The sequence below is a fragment of the Pteropus medius genome, unplaced genomic scaffold (genome assembly GCF_902729225.1).
Source record: "Pteropus medius unplaced genomic scaffold, Ma_sr-lr_union100, whole genome shotgun sequence".
NCBI lineage: Eukaryota > Metazoa > Chordata > Mammalia > Chiroptera > Pteropodidae > Pteropus > Pteropus medius.
In genome coordinates this window covers 66,682,305-66,699,820 of record NW_024349800.1, presented here as the reverse complement: position 1 = coordinate 66,699,820, position 17,516 = coordinate 66,682,305, and the positions used below count along the sequence as shown (strand labels likewise).

Here is a 17,516-nt window from a genome sequence, read left to right as displayed (position 1 = left end):
ACCCAGAGGCCTCCCTGAGCTGCCCCAGGTGAGAGGGTGGTGGGAGAACAGGCCAAGGCCACTCTGAGCCCAAGGCCTTTGTCCTGTCCCTCCTCCCCTCTCTTCACCTTGCCCTCTGGACCCACTGATAACATTCCCTAGAGTGGGAGCTGGGCTAGTGGCTGGGGCCTTCCCCAAACTGGCAGCTGTGATTGATTCACAGCGCTGAGTATCTCTCACCGCGGGCAGCAGTTTCTTCAGCTTGAAAATAGCAGCCCTCATAGCCTCCCTGGCTGGGTGGGCAACTGGAAGGAACCACGGCTGTGGAGAGGCCAATCTGGTGGGAAGAGGGCACAGAGGAGCTCTGCAGGGGGCATTGGCTGTTCAGGGAGACCTCAGGTCCTTTTCGGGAGAAGATATCCACTGGACCCACACTGGGAGCCATGGCTTGGATGGCAAGTTCAAGGGACTTTGTCTTCTGGGTGCTAAGACATCAGAACCAAGAAATTCAAGGCTTAAATGATGCCTTTGGCATTTACTCATATGACCCAGCGCCAGAGATTTAACACCTCAGAGCCTCAATTTTCTCCTCAATAAAATAAAGATAGAATACTGATATGCCAGAGCTATGGTGAAAAGTACAGGAGATATATAGAAAGCTAGTGGTCCACGAAGAGGGCTCGCTGAACCTCTCTCTCTTCCTCTCAAATACCTTGCCCTTCCCCTGACAGTAGAGTCAACAGGTAGAGGGAGCTTCCAACGTAGAAATTGAGATTTTGGCAGTCAGCCACCCTTTCAGGAAGAAGTAACTAACCCCGCAGTGTGAACTCAGAGGCCTGAGAAAATGGCCTGGCCCTACCCTCAGAATTCTTTATCCATGGCTGAGTCTTGAAATTCCTCTAATAGAGATTCATTGCTTTGGCTTAGACCTTGTTTTCTGTTAAAATTCAATTATTCAGATTCCTATGAAGTAGACATTAACTCTACTTTATAGATAAGAAACCTAAGGCTTAAGGGGTAAAGATGTACCCAAGTGCACACGGTCCATCGGTGGTAGAGACAAAACAAGAATCCAGGTCTTCAAACACCTGCTCTGGTACTAAACAGCTTGGAGACTTATCAGCCACTCATACATCAGAGAAAATCCTTTTTATATTTCTTTCTGAGCGTGGATTTTCGTGATGGGTAGGAAGGGAAGGAAAGTGATTAGAAGGTCACTGAAGGATTTGGGCATTGGGGAAGGTAGAAGGCAACTGTGCCCACTTTCCTTTTCTATTCTGGCCTGTTCCTCAGCCTCAGAGGTGAGGGCCACAGTGGGAATCCAGAGTCCAGGCTGGGCTGGTGGACAAATTCCTCCCCCCTGGGCATACTAGAATAAGATGGCTGGATCCTTTAACCCTGATACCTCCAACTCCTTTTCCATGTATGTGGAGGTCTAGAGGAGCCCGTGCTCTTTCTCCTGCATGGCAGTGTGCCCATGGAGTCCAGGGAGGCCAGCAGAGAAACACAGTAGGGTGTTCCCGAGCTGGGTAGAGAAACCAGGTGTGTGGGCCCATGCAGGTGGATCATGGCATGCCCTGAGGCCTGGGACCTCATCTCTTTCAAGTGCCTGTGTCCCTCCTAGCAGCTCCAGCCTGGATCTCTGCAGGGTAGGAGCCCTCTCAGTGGCCAGACTAAGCTGCCTCTCCTTCCTTTCTCCTCTCCCTCCCTCCTACCCGGCTCCCCTGGAACAAGAGACTGAGGAGACTGCTCGACGCTTGGTCCACAGATCCATTCTAGGGAGTAACCAGTAGGGACAGGGGGAAGCTTGACCAGCTGGGGCCATAAATGGTCCTCTGGGGTTGAGGTGACTCTCTTGGCTTCTGCTTGCATCCAAGTGAGGCTTTGTACATGAATTTCTGTGATCCTTGCCCCTGCCACTAGGCTGGATGGGGGCAGTTCTGATTCAGCCCTCCCAGCCAGAGGCCCCGATTCACCATGTCACTCCACGCTGGAAGTTCCTCCTAGTTTTTAGCCAGATCCTTCCTATCATAACATGAACAACCCCCTGTAATTCTGCCCTGGTACAAGGTTCGGTGTGGAGCATGTGGGGAGACATGTGTCCATGTGACTTGCCTGTCCCTGGCTGAGCCTGTCTCCGACTGGGCCTGAGCTGTCCCCTCCTGACTCCAATCTCTGGGCTAACCCCTGGTTTGACGCTTGTTGGGGGACGAGAGGGGGGCTGTAGGTGATGCAAGACTATCAGCCTGATTGCCTCACTGACCTTTAGGTCTATCTGTTGTACAAACAAGGAGATGAAACTCAAAGAGGGACGCAACTCACCCAACATTACACAGGCCCTTTGTGCTTACCAGTGTGGCCATCCCTTGACTCATAGGGCCCGGCCCGAAGAGAACCAGAGGCCCAGCAAAGGCAGAATCTGCTCTTTCTGTCAGCACTTGCCCCCTCTGAGACTGGGCATGGAGCTCTCATTCTCCTGACCTCCCCGTACCGCACCCTCCGCCCGCCAGCACTAATCTGTTCACAGACTGATACAAAACATGCCCACAGACTGTGGGAAATACATGCATCATTAATGGTATCCCACCCACCCAATATCAGGAGGCAGGCAGCACAGCCTCCCCACGGCTACAGGTACATGCACTGCCTGCACCAGTCCTTTCGCTCCAGGCCTTAGCTTTGTGCCTGCAGACGGCTAATATATCTGCACACTTATAGGAATCTGTTCACATCCTGCAGACACTCTCAGATACGCTCAAACGGGCACAGACACTCCCAGTGCATGTACTTCCTTGTGAGGGAGACGGGCAAACTCAACGTGTCACATGCTGGCGTCACCTGCTGCTCAGATTGTAAGTCCAGGAGGTCAGACTGCAGCTGAGGTGACTCACTGTCCTCCTCACCTCTGGCCTGGGGGCAGCAGGGAAAGGGATGGTGGCATTGAGCACCAAACTTTTGCTCACCCAAGCTGGACTGTGCCTGATTTGGGAGCAGGACTAAGGCCAATGGGTCTGTACCACAGGGAGTCAGTCTTTCAGTGGTAGCACATGGCTAATGCTCGATGGGCACTGACGACGCACCAGACACTGTTCCCAGCATCACACAGATTATCGCATGGAATCTTCATAGCCCAGGAGGCAACTGAGGCTGAGAGGTTAAAAGACTTGCCCGAGGTTACAGACAGTAAGTGGGGAGTCCAGATGCAAAACCAGGGAGTCTAACTCCAGAATCGGAACCCCTAACTACTGCAAAACAGTGTGGGCCGCTCCAGGGAGGAGGCTCTCCCTGACACTGGAGGTGACCATGGGTGGTGTGGGGACCCTGCAGAAGGGGTGCAAATAACAGAAGCCTTTTAGCTGTCTTCATCCCAAGAGACATCAAGCCTCTTCTGCTATACGAAAAAATGGAGACTTGGTAAATCAGTGTTAGCGCAATGTGTTCTATTCTAACGGCAGATAATTGGAATCCCATCGACCCAACAGTGCAGTGCAGTGGATTTTCATCTCATAGTCATGCAACGTGGCACAGTCCAGCACAGGGTGGATGTCTTTTTGTGATTGTGTATGTGACTTTATTTGGAGAAAACGTTCAAAGTCCAAGTAGAAGACCTCTTGGACACCCCCACCATCACCCCACCCCCAGCTGAGAGGCCCCCCGACAGCCTCAGGTCCTGTGATTCATCACAAGCTGACTACTCCTGCCCAGGGAGTGTGGCTGGGGGAAGTGGACAGGACTCAGGCCTCAGGCCCATCCATCACCCTGCATCATGTCCTGCAGAGGGTTGGGTCTAACTCTGCCACACTCACTGGAGGGGTGAACAATCTACTGTACTCCCTGCTTTAGTCCAAATCAGAAAAACAATGTTATTAACAACAACAACAACAACAACAACAACAACAATAACAATAACTTTTTAGTGCTTACTCTGTGCCGGGTACTGTACAACTCACTTCGCAGGAAACATCTCATTTAATATACCCAACAACTCCATTTTTCAAAAGAGATACAGGCTCAGAGCTAAGCTAAGTTGAATCACTAGACCAGGTGGCACAGTTGGCAGTGGTGAGACATGAAACACACTACAATTAACCCTTTCAATACAGGGCCCTGCCCAAGAGCTCACAAGTTCCCTTCTTCCTGGCTGCACCCTGACCAGAACTCTGGATTTTACCTTGCTAACTCCACCTGTGGCCTTGGGTGTCCCAGCCTGGTACTCGGAGATGAAGTCAGGATTGGGGGTTTTGGGAGTGGGGGTGCTCTCTCCTCTGGGGTAAACAGAGAAGGTGTGAACTTTGTCTGCTGAAGCCTGGCACAGACCCAGAGCTGCCAACAAGTTCTCTGGGGCATCAGTCCTGGGCTCAGGGGTTCTCTGGGCCTTGTCTCTCCCACAGCTTATGGCTCCCTCACTCTCCCTTTCATACTGGGTGGAGCAGAGAACAGCTGCTTCTGACTGCTGCCCAAGCCCCAGTCTGTTGTCAGCTTCCACATCTTAGTGTCATGAAAGTCCAAGAGGCCTCCTGGGAACGTGTCACCTTCCAGCGTGGAGTCACATGGGGAGGCGAAGCGGGGAGGGCAGCCTGGAGTGTGTTTAAATGTCTGGCTGGCTCTGAGCTTCAGTCAGTTCAGAGAGAAGCACAGGTGAGCCACCTGAGAACCTCTCCTCCTGCTCCCTCTGATTCCAGGAAGGATCCAGTGTGGTGACTCTTCCAGCTCAGCGAGGAGCCCAGAATGTCCCTGAAGGCTGTGGTCCTGACCCTGGCCCTGGTGGCTTTCACTGGTGAGTAGGCGCTGCCTTTGGATAGGGCTCTCACGCAGGATATGTCTGCTGCATTGAGTGGGTTAGGGTGAAGAGGCCAGGGCCAAGGCCAGAGGACAGTTCCGAGTGCCTGTCTGTCCCTAGCTGGATGCACGGGGTGGCCCAGTTGCCACCCAGCTCACAGGAGAGCTGGCCCATCCACAACAGTAGGCCTACTAGCATGGGTGCCATACATGTTTCATATGCCCCTGTGGTCTCTAACTAGACAAGCTGAAAGGGGAATTGGTGGTTGGGCTCCCCCACCATCATCCAGTCTGCAGTGCAGGGCTGGTGCAGGGGGTCAAGGAAGGATACGGGTCCTCATGAATTGCTCTGTTTCCTACCCAGGTGCTCAGGCGGAAGTCAATGCTGACCAGGTTGCTACTGTGGTGTGGGACTATTTCAGCCAGCTGAGCAACAATGCCAAGGAGGCTGTGGAACGACTCCAGAAGTCCGAACTCACCCAACGGCTCAAGTAAGAGGGGCACAGCTTGCAGGGTGGGGCTTCTTAAAAGCCATGCAACGTGTTGGCAAGGGCTGAGCTCAGAGGCAGGAGACCTGAACTTAGGATACCCACGGCTCTGCCACCAACTCACCGGGTGTCCCTGAGGTCTCCAGACATGGGATCCACATATGTAAACAGGGAGGTTGGACTGAATAATCCCTAAGGTGTCTTCCTGTTTGAGTTTTCTAGCATGTGACAAATAGCCTCACCTTAGCACTGAGGATCATGGAAGAAAAGGAAGGAGGGAATTGTCGAGCGAGCTGGGTTCTAATACATTCCAGAAGGACAGGCCCTTGAAGTCATGGGAAGGGAAGTTGGGATATTTGGGAAGCCTCTGAGGGTGGGCACATGCAAGGAAACCAGCACTTTGTATCACTAGAAGACACTGGAAGATGTCCAGAAAGTAACATTCTATTAGAGAATGTGATCAATGTCACAGCACACCTCAGCAAGGAAGGACCTTAAAGTCCATTCTTTACAGATAGAGAGAGGAAAGCAATCTGCTCGAGGTCACGTGATAACTGTGACTTGAACTCAGGGGGAAATCCAGAGATACAAATTCAATGTAATAATTTGGTTTATTACATTCAGTCTCTCAAATCATGATCCACCACAGGGAAAGCGACAGGAAAAAGATGGGTGAACCCTGAGCACTCCACCTGTCCTAAGCAGGTGTGCGTATAACGTGAGTGCTATGGCAGGAGACGAGGTCCTGGCATGTAATTACAAGTGTAATCGTGGTCCCCTTGTGCCCTTTCCCGGCAGCGCCCTTTTCCAGGACAAACTTGGGGAAGTGAATACCTACACGGTTGACTTACAGAAGAAGGTGGTGCCCTTCGCCACGCAGCTGCATGAACGCCTGACCAAGGACTCGGAGAAGCTGAAGGAGGACATTCAGAAGGAGCTGGAGGACCTGCGGGCCCAGCTGCTGCCCCACGCCAATGAGGTGAGCCAGAAGATCGGGGACAACGTGCGCGAGCTGCAGCAGCGCCTGGGACCCTACGCGGTTGAGTTGCGCACCCAGGTCAACACACAGGTGGAGCAATTGCGGCGCCAGCTTGCTTCCTACGCTCAGCGCATGGAGACCATGCTGCGTGAGAACGTGGACAACCTTCAAGACTCGCTGACGCCTTACGCCGATGAGCTCAAAGCCCAAATCGACCAGAATGTAGAGGAGCTCAAGGGGCGCCTCACTCCCTATGCCGACGAGCTCAAGGTCAAGATCGACCAGAACGTGGAGGAGCTGCGCCGCAGCCTGTCTCCCTTTGCACAGGACGTCCAGGAGAAGCTCAACCACCAGCTTGAGGGGCTGGCCTTCCAGATGAAGAAGAACGCTGAGGAGCTGAAGGCCAAGCTCTCGGGCAACGCTGAGGAGCTGCGGCAGAGGCTGGCGCCCGTGGCCGAGAATGTGCGTGGCAACCTGAGGAGCAACACCGAGGGGTTGCAGAAGTCTCTGGCCGAGCTGAGCAGCCACCTGGACCGGCAGGTGGAGGAGTTCCGCCGCAACGTGCAGCCCTACGGCGAGACCTTCAACAAAGCCTTGGTGCAGCAGGTGGAGGAGCTCAAGCAGAAACTGGGCCCCTATACGGGGGACGTGGGAGGCCACTTGAGCTTCCTGGAGAAGGACCTGAGGGACAAGGTCAACTCCTTCTTCAGTACCCTCAAGGAGAAAGAGAGTCAGGACAAGCCCTTGGCCCTCCCGGAACAGGAGCTGACACAGGCCGCCCTGGAGAGCTGAGCTGCCCTTGATGCTCACACCCCTCCCCTAACACCTGTCCTGTCCTGCCCCCTGTCTGTCGTTCTGTCCCAAAGCAATTCTTGTATGAGGTAGAGGACACGTGTCCTGTGGAAAATGACACTTCCTCTAGCTACTCAATAAAACTGCTGAGAAACTAGCCCAGGCGGGTTGCAGTGTGACTTCTCAGCATTGCTGGGCCTGAGGTGGGGACGAGATTGCTGCTTGGCAAAGCTTAGCAGGGGCCAGCGGGGGATACTTTAAGGGATATCAGGGCTGGGGAGATGAAACTGTGGGAGGGCCAAGGACAGGGTATGCTGGGAGGGGTGTGGGAAGTGCACTGAGGGGGAGATAAAAAAAGATGCCACACATTATTCAAAGACGAAATAGGCAAACCACTTGTAATCACTTAGCTAACAGGTATTTGTTGAGTGCCCTCAGTGTGTGGGTTACTACTGTTCTAGGCACTCAACAATGACCAAAACAGCTTTTGTGGATCATGGGTCTGACACTGTGCTTCACTATGATGGGGCCACCAAAGCAAGTAGGACATGGTCCCTGGCTTTGGAGAGCCCGTGGCACAGTGGGAGGGACCGTCTCTTTTTGAATTAGCTCTTCTGTGCCTTTAACTTGACATATTTATGTGAATTTTGGGTTAGTCCACCCCACCCGACTCCCATTACAAAATCTATTTGTGCTTATTTCAGAAATTTCTTGGCTGCTAAACCCATGGTTTCCAAAGTTGAGGAATGAGGCCTAGAGACATGGATGAGTCCTGGGAGGAGGGGTAAAGCAGGTGCCTGGGGCCTACGGGGCCCTTGTGTGCTCTGCCTAGGTGCCTCCTGCAAAAGGGCCTGCCTGTCTGGGGCTGAGGTTGCCAATCGCTGGGGTAGAAGGCAGAGAAAGGGGAGTTGGACGCAAGCAGTCTCATCAGCACATCCAGCTGTGGGCAGCTCCAGCCTCTGGAGTAGACTCTCCCACTACCCTCGGTCACTCACAGACTCCTCAGGGAGAAAGCCTCAGAGAAGAGCCCTTCCAAGCCTTTGTCCCGGATGACTTATATCCTGGCTGTTGCCTCTGACTCCAGGTCTGCAAGCGCAGCCCGACAAACCTTTCCTTCCCAGAGTGGGGTGCAGGCTTTCAAACACATCCAGAATGCACCCTGGGGGCAGGGCCCCGGGGAAAGTGTTCTGGGGTCTTCTCTCTCCATCCCTCCCTCCCAAGGAGCTCTCAGGACAGTGGCCCCCACAGGTACGGTCTGGCTCAGACCTGTCTTCTGCTGCCCTGCTGCCAGCCTGAGCATCTGTTGGGAAGGATTCTACTTGGGAATCAGGGAAACCTGAGTTTGAATCCTGGCTTTTTCACTGACCATGGAGTGATTTGAGACAGATTTTTCGACTTCTTTTGGAAGATAGGAATGATAATATTCAGCTCACAGAGTTGCTTTGAGGGTTTGGTGAAATGGCGCATGTTAAAACCACTTAGCACAATATTGGGCAGAATAAATGTGCAATAACTGTTTCCATGTTGATGCCGCCGCTGCTGCTGTACCACAACGGATGCCCAATAAATGTGACTTCTTTTCCTCACTCACTTCTTATCCTCTCTGATGCCAGGTCACATGCTCTATAACATGAGGCCACCAGAGCTGGCTAAGGTCTCTCTGGCCCCAGCTACTCTCACTCCCACATTCTGGGTCAGCAAGGCTGCTGCTGCCACCTACACACCTGGCCCACTAGGAAGTCCGGAACCCACCTGTGAAAACACTTTGACAAACCACCAGGTACCTAGAGGTTTACGGCTGGCCTTAGGAAAGGGCCAAACAGAACCAGGCACTAAAAGGGAATGGGACAGAAGGTGAGCAGGTTTCTGAGTGGGCCTGGAAGCTTCAGAGATGTTCTCAGACCTCACCTGAGGACTGCCTGTTTGAGTGCTGCCTCCAGGATGCCTGAGGCCTCAGAGTCTCCCAGGGCCTGGTCCTGAACATGAATCTTTGATAGTCTCCCCCACAGACTCCCCAGAGCCCTCCTGCAAGTCTCCGAGGGTCCTGCCATGGCCCTGGTTCCACCGCATAAGGAATGCCTCTCCTACACGTGGATTTTCTCAGTCTCCTGGGTACCTGACCTGGAAGATGTCTGCTCGTAGCGGCATCATCCTTGGCTGCCCAGCTTCTGAACCTCTATTGGTTTAGGGAGAATTTCTTGCTTATGAGTCTGGTGGATGGCAAAGTCTGCCTCCCATGAGACGTTAAAAATGCCAGCCTCTTGCCTTCCAGGCTCCCCTTCTCTAGGTTGTGGCACGGGGCTTACGCTCAGCGAATCAGATGTAGTGACCCAGACTCGGAATAAGGAGCTGGTGTAAAGAAACAGGGAGAGTGGAGAATCCTGGCTGCGATGAGTGGGGCAGTGGAGCAGCAGCAGCCAGTTTGCAGCTGGGCTATCTAGGCGTACTGGGCTATCCATGTTCAACACTGGCAGAGTGTTGTTCTCACAGATCTAGTTCTGTGGAGTGATGATCATGGCCATGTTTCTTCCTTAGCTCCCCTTATTCTTGTCTGTTTTCCAAACCAAGTACTCCAGCTTTCCTTTCCAAGTACTCCTCTCCTTTCTGAACTTTCGAGAAATATTTGAATAAATGCATTTTCTACTCTTATCTTCCAGAGTAGGTTTTTGTAGCTAGCAATTCAGAACCTTGATTGACATATCCCTTCTCTCTTGGTGATTTCTCCTGTTATGACCTTTGGAAGCTATACTCGATCCCTGACCTGTTCTAGTCATTTCTGTTGATTTGTCTGAGATATACATAGTAGTCTTCAGTAGGGCCGGCTCCATCTTTCAAGAAAGGCAGTCTTCCTCTTTTGTGCTAAGCTAGCATGTGGGCGGTTTCCTGTTCCTCAGTCAACCCAAGGGATGTCTCTAGCAACCAAGCATATTGGACAGCTGAGATGAGGAAAGGACCGTGCTGAGCCCAGCTTGGGCGGCCAACTCTATCCACCCTTCTCAAAGGTGCTCTGACAACCATGCTCAGGTCTCCCATGAGGTCCTTCGTTCAAGAAAAACACTCTGATTTGATTTGAGGAATCTGTATATGAGATGATGTCCGAGCTATATTAGGGGGGACAAAAGCAAGGTCCTGACTATTATGCATTATACCACCCCATTAAGAAACACACATGCATATTTGTATGTAAACATGTAAGGAGGTGAAAAGTTAGTTAATTCAACAGCCAGACCTAGAATTCCACTTAGAGAGAGAATTGTATCTGGTGGTCCACGCTGGCTGCTGAAGTGGAGGCTGAGGAACTGTCTTGAAGGAGACTATGAAACAGAGATGGCTTCAACTGTTCTGTGCCTTCCCTGTACAGGCATCTGTGTGGTAATAAATAGTGGGAAACGAGGAGAGGTTACAGAAGGGAAAACAGGGAATAGAAGAGGAGGCTGAGGTCTTCCCCACCTCCAAATGATGACCAATGAGGAACTTCTAGTGGCAGAAAGCTGTAGAACTTTTAAATGCAGGGATGGCAATAAAATTGACACTGGGCTTAACTAGTGCTAAGAGATTTTAAAAATCATGGTATGGGTACCACATCCACTCATGTAATCCTGACAACAGACGGTGACATCTAAGATACAGTAGGTAAGGAAAAGGTCATTCAGAATGGTGAGGCACATTATCTAGCAAGTGGTGGAATTGAAATTGGAACCTGGGCCATCCAACTACAAAACTTGAACTACCAGGCTCTGGTGCCTCTAGTCGGATGGGTGCAGCTTAATGGGGAGAGGTGTAAGTCTTACCAAGAACCCCATGGAGAAAGGGTGATGCCCACTATTGAAGGGCAGGTGGTTTCTGCCCAAACACATTTGAACCCCAATATATGGCTTACATAGATACCAACTTTAAGATAATGTTTCAGTATTACTTTTTGGTGTGGGAAAATATGTGTAACATACAAATGCCATTTTAACTATTTTTAAGTGTATAATTCAGTGGCACTAATTACATTCACAATGTTGTACAACCATTATCACTATCTGCAAAATTTCTTCATTACTCCAAACAGAAACTCTGTATCCGTTAGGTGATTCCCCATTACCACTCCCCCATGGTAATCTTTAATCTACTTTCTGTCTCTATGAGTTCGTCTCTTCTAGACAGTTCAGGTAAGTGGAATCAGACAATATTTGTCTTTTTGTGTCTGGCTTCTTTCACTTAGCATGTTTTTAAGGTTTATCCATGTTGTAGCATGTACTAGAATTTCCGTTCTTTTTGAGGCTGAATAATATCCCATTGTGTGTACATACCACATTCTGTTTATCCATTCATCTGTCCATGGACACTTGGGTTGCTTCCACATTTTGGCTATTATGAATAATGCTGCTATGCATATTGGTGTAGAAATATCTCTTCAGGTCCCTGCTTTCACTTCTTCTGTGTATATATAGCCAGGAGTGGAATTGCTGGATTGCATGGTCACTTCATGTTTGATTTTTTTGAGGAACCACCATATTGTTTTTTTACAGCAGCTGCACCATTTTACATTCCTACCAATAGCGCAAAAGGATTTATTTCTCCCCATCCTCCCCAACACTTGTTATTTTCCATTTTTTAAAAAATCATAGCTATCCTAATAGCATTACTTTAAAAATTGGAACTATAAATAAATAAATAAATAAATAAATAAATAAATAAATAAATAAATAAATCTTCACCAGAGCTTCTCTAAGATTCAGTCTATACTACCTGGCAAGAATAAAGCACTAGCATCCTGGAGAGTCACGCATAGAGTCCTCCACGAGTGCCAGGGAAGGGCGTTTTCTGGACTCTGGCACAGCCCACATCAATATTTCCCAACAGTTCCACCAGAGCTCAGCACAATTTCAGGCCTGAAGCTCCCCTGCTACCTCTGTCTCCTAAGGTGACCTGGAGATAACAGACTCCTCTGTGGGCAGGGGTTAGTGCCCCAAAGGAGTGTCAGCCAGCACCGGTGTGGGCCAGGCTGAAATGCCAGCCACCTCCTGCTAAAAGTCAGAGTCATCTGAGAACATCAGAGGGGTCACTACCTCTGACATGTGTGGTGTACGGAATGGCTCTGATTAGGGAGAGGAGAGCACAACAGGGCAAAAGGAGGGATCTGGGGCCCACCCTTCTCTTGTTTCCACAGAGTCTAGCTGCTATGGAGGGTTGGTCTTGGTTGGGTCAAATGCGGGTCCTGCAATGGGACGCTGTGTCCTCCTGGTGTTATCATCGGATACCCTGTGTTCTCAGGATGGGGCTCACAGGCAGTGGTATGTTCTGGAGAGAAAAACAACAGAGTAGGGCTGTCTATATACTTTGTGTCTGAAGGCACAAAGGGCGAGACCATGGTTATCTTGCTGTGTGATGACAAGTAGCTGATTATGGAGGGGCACAATTGGAGACCCCAGAACGCCCATGTCAGAGGAGTAAGAATTTGAACTGCTGGTTCTGAAATGGTGGCTTGATGATATAGTGATTAAAGAGCTAGTGCCTAGAAATACAAAATCAGAGACATTAAGATTGGAGGGAACTGCCTTGACTCTCGGTCCAATTCTTTTGACATCATCGCTAACAAATGATCATAACTCTGCACTAACAGCCTCTTGAAGTCAGGCACCCCATTTGTTCATTCATCATTGTATTTTCAGAGTGTGGTAGCCAGCCTCCAAGATGGCTCCAGTATTGATCTTCATTTCTGGTATTCACACCCTTGTGTGGTCTCTCTCATATTAAAGAGGGTTGACCTATGTGATTAATGGACTGTTGTGGAAGTCATGGTATGTGACTCTTAAGCATAGATCATTAAGAGCATTGTGGCTTCCACCTTGCTTTCTCTTGGGTCCTTGACTCTGAGGTACCACGTGTGATGACACTCAAGTAGCCCTGTGGAGGAGTCCACATAGGGACTGCAATTCTTTTTCAATTGCTAGCACCAATTTGCTGGCCATATGAGTGAGCCACCTTGAAAACACATTCTCCAGCTTCGATCAAGCTTTCGGATGACTATAGCCCCAGGGAACATCACGCTTGCAACCTCATGACAGACTGTGAATGAGAACCACACAGCCAAGCCACTGACACAAAGAATTTTAAGATATCATATGACACTAAGTTTTGAGTGGTTTGTTATGCAGCAACAGCTAATACACAGCCTCTAGCACAGTGCCTGGTACATGATCACCACTCAGTCGTTGAGTGAATGAACCCAGCTTTGTATTGGACACTTCTGTTGACGGCCAACTAACCATCTCCCCAAATAATTGGTTCTATCTTTGGACAGCGCTGTTAAAGATTATTAAAATTAAACTTTTTCTTTCTCAATACAGCTTTTGTCTTATTTTTACTCTTCTTTTGAAGCACGGAATATATATATATATACATATATATATATATATACACATATATACACACACACACATATATAATTATAATGTATATATATACACACATACACATATATATAATTATAATGTTCTTATATAATTACATATATACGTGTATGTGTGTATGTGTGTATATATTATATATATATATATATATATATATATATATATATATATACACATATCTATTTAACGGTGCAGATTTTAAAGCCTATTTAAAGCTCTAAGGTCATGAGTATTACTTGCTGACTGAGCTTCACTGCTGGGTGATCCACTGAAGTGTTTAGTTGTAATGTAAAAATATTTAGATTTTTTCTTTTCAGCTAGTCCTGTTTCCCTATGTATATATATATGTTCTGCCCGCAGGAAATATACCCAGATACTCCTTGCAAGGAACCTCAAATCTTGACAAAATTGAGCCAGGAAGGTGCCATACTTCACAGCTGCCTTGGGATGTAGAATCTTAGTGGTTTCTGAGAGGGCAGAGGTCTTGTCTAATCTTGTTTATTCTTGTATAGTCAGTGCCTAGCGCAATGACTAGAATGTAGTAAGTGTCCAATAAATATTTGTTTAAAAAGCGAATGAATTTAATGAATCTTTTTTTCTTGTTTGTTGTACAGTGTATGTATATTCATCTTTCTCAGGTAATGCTGAATGGTTTCCCAAGGTGATTGCACCACTTTCTCTTTATCTCTTTCAATAAGAGGACCTTCTTGGACAGGTTTTCTAATTTTCTTATTTTTTCTCTCATTTCTCCCATCTTTGCATGCTCTCCTTTCTGGGAGACTTCTTCACTTTCTATTCAGTTTTTTGTTTCTGCAATCATGTTTCTAATTTGCAAGAGCTTTTTTAAAAAAAATTCTGTGAATTTTTTTTTTTTTACAGTGTCCTGTTCTTATTTCATCAGTGTTTTACATTCTTTTAGCTCTCTGATGATATCAATGGTATTTTTAAGTGTTCCTTCAGTATAGTCTCAGTTTTCTTCAAGTTCCTTTTTATTTGTGTTTGCTTATTTTGGTCTCTATCTTTCATGTTAAAATCTTTCCTCAAATGACTGGTAATCTTTGCTTGTCTGCTTAAATTTAACAGTGCAGATTTTAAAGCCTATTTAAAGCTCTAAGGTCATGAGTATTACTTGCTGACTGAGCTTCACTGCTGGGTGATCCACTGAAGTGTTTAGTTGTAATGTAAAAATATTTAGATTTTTTTCTTTTCAGCTAGTCCTGTTTCCCTAGTAAGTTTCTCCCACCCTCCAGCTTGGAGAGTAAAGGCCCAGGCCCAGATCCCGGTGTTCTTGGGGCCAAGTGGAAGAAGCAGGATAAGTCTCAGCAGTCAGAGTATACTCTGATTTAATCCCTCTGTTTCTAGTACAGTACCCCTATCCTCAACTTGCATGGCATTTTCCTTCCATGGATCTTTGGTTTTTCCCTTTTCAGAGAATAAACCTCCTGTCTTCTGCCAAGGTGAGAAAGAGGAGCTAAAGCTTTACCAGCTTTTTAAATAATTTCAAACAGTCTTTCATATTTTACTACAGCCTCCTCGTTCACCACTACTTTCAGTGGTACCTCGTCTCTCCAGGTCAGGGATGTTATGTATGGTTGCACAGGCTCTGCACCGCCCAGTTCTGAGGGTACGTTTCTCACATTGTAGATGTTATAGAATTGCATATTTATTATGACAAATTTCTGGCAGAGTTTTTTTTTAAATAACTATTTTGTTATTCTCTTAAATATCACAAAAACCATCATTGTTTTCTTTGTAAAAAAATGAAGATAAACAACAAAAATTAAAACCAGCATCAGCTATAACTAGTATTAAAACCTATTGAAAATCATTTCAAACTTTTTAAAAATTAATAAATGTATGTAGGACTATTTGTAAAAAAATTATTAATAGACATTTTTCTTAGACCAATTTTAAGTTTACAGAAAAATTGAGCAGAAAGTACAGAGTTCCACCTCTCCACACACACACAGTTTCCCCTATTAACATTTTGCTTTCCTGTGGTAACTTTGTTATGATTGATGAATTAATGTTGATACACTGTTATTAACTAAAGTCCATAGTTTATATTTGTGCTAGCTCTTTGTGTTGTAGAGTTATACAGGTTTTGACAAATGCATGTCAAGTATCCGTGTGTGTATGTCAGTATCATACAGAATAGCTTCACCGACTTAAAAATCCCGGGCTCCACTTTTCCATCCCTTCCTCTCTTCCCGCAGAATCTCTGGCAATCACTAATTTTTTGTCTCCATAGTTTTATCTGGCAGAATGTTTTGAGAAAGGGGAGGCTATTTCTAATTCACAGACAGGTGCAACATGAGCTAACAGCAGATTTACTGCAGTTCCTTAGCCTTTTGCAAGTTTAGTGCAGCGAATCAGGTTGGAGCTCATATTTGCCTGCTGTCAAGTTATGATCAGCTTTCTCAAGCCTGCTAAATTAATTGCAACTGGTCTGTCTGCTTTCTAGCTTTCAAAATTTTGCTGTGATCTTTCTTCCATTCTTCTTGTCTCTACGTGTCTACATCTTTTCTAAAAAGACTCTTCACTATAGTTTGAGGGAGATTTCAGAAAAAAGTGCAATCAGATATATCCACTCAATTTGCCATGTGTATTTAGAAGTCCACAAAAGTAATATAGACAGAAGATCCCTGAAGCCTTTGTGGTACATTCTTCTCTCTAGAGTCTAAGCCAGCGGTCCCCAATCTTTTTGGCACCAGGGACCGGTGCTCCTATAAGAATCTAATGCCTGATGATCTGAGGTGGAGCTGAGGCAGTGATGCTAGTGCAGGGGAGTGGCTGCAAACGCAGATGAAGCTTTGCTTGCTTGCCTGCCTGCCACTCACCTCCTGCTGTGCGGCCCGGTTCCTAATAGGCCACAGACTGGTACTGGTCCACGGCCCAGAGGTTGGAGACTCTTGGTAAGCCATTGGTTCCGACATACCTGGGAGATCTTCAGTATTACTGCAAAGGGTTTGTGAATAGGAATGTACCTGTCTAAAAAATGTTCTTCCATTTAAAAATTCATGTTAAGTAAATAACCATGGAGCGTAGGTATTTAGCTATAAAGATGTTCATTGCAGTGCTGTTTATAATTTAAAAAATTAAAAACAAAACAATGTACAACAGGAAGAGATTGTTAAATTATGATATATCTATATTAATCTCCATTAAAAATCATATTGTGAATGAACATTTACTGATTCCATAAAAATAAATTTGGAAAAAATTTATGTAAAAATATGTAAATATATGCCTAGATTAAAAAAAATATGGAAGAATATATAAGTGCTGATGGTGGATTTATAGGTGATTATATATATTTTTGCTTATCTGTTTTTTATACTTTTTCTGCCTCGTACCCTTTTAAATATTAACAAAATAAAAAACTTTGTTAATGTTAGTTAATATTTTAATAGACAGTACTTCCTACTCAAAAATGTCAGGCATGCTTAATTCTATCCATAGACCTTGTCAGGTCACCAGAAACTTAGATATTTGGGCTACTTCACCTTGGTCTCAAGCAAAATTGCCATTCCTCAGTGAATTTTTAATACAATTCAAAGGTCCCTGTATTTAAAGTCTCACAGAGATATTTATTTTGAAATTCAATATTTGGAAAAACTTTATTTTCCTTATGAGTCTGGTGTGCTTTCTGTTGCTGATTATGACAATTATGGAACTGACTGAATTTCCCTCTTCATGGGCTTCCAGGAAACCCAAAGCAAATGTGAAGGTCAACTATTGCAACTTTGTCATCTATTATTTGCCTCTGTGGTTTTGTCCTTCAGGTCTTGTGCTTTGTCAGGTCATGATTTTCTGCTCTTATTTTTATTTGTACTGGTCTTGAGGCATCTTCTCTCTTTCTCTCTCTCTCTCCCCCCTCCCCCATCCCTTTCATCATCGTCATAATTATCATCACCATTTTGATTTTCATTTCCTCAAATCTGTGGTGATGAAGAACAGTACATGTAAGCAAAACTCAAAATAAATAAACAACTGAAATCATTATCTTTGTTGGCACATCACTGTATTGACTCAGAATGTGCTCAGTACATTTCGTGGTACTAGAGTTCATGTCGCTGGTCCCGCCTAGCTGTTGCA

The 17,516-nt window shown here is 46.7% G+C and overlaps 1 protein-coding gene across 1 annotated transcript; it reads left to right on the top strand.

Moving 5' to 3' along the window:
- Window positions 1-4,588: 4,588 nt before the first annotated feature.
- On the top strand, window positions 4,589-7,175 carry APOA4 (apolipoprotein A4). The gene is made up of 3 exons (XM_039887964.1): window positions 4,589-4,756; window positions 5,123-5,249; window positions 6,045-7,175. The coding sequence occupies exons 1-3, from the start codon at window positions 4,708-4,710 to the stop codon at window positions 7,015-7,017; spliced, it is 1,149 nt and encodes a 382-aa protein (XP_039743898.1). The 5' UTR covers window positions 4,589-4,707; the 3' UTR covers window positions 7,018-7,175.
- The last annotated feature ends 10,341 nt before the right edge of the window (window positions 7,176-17,516 follow it).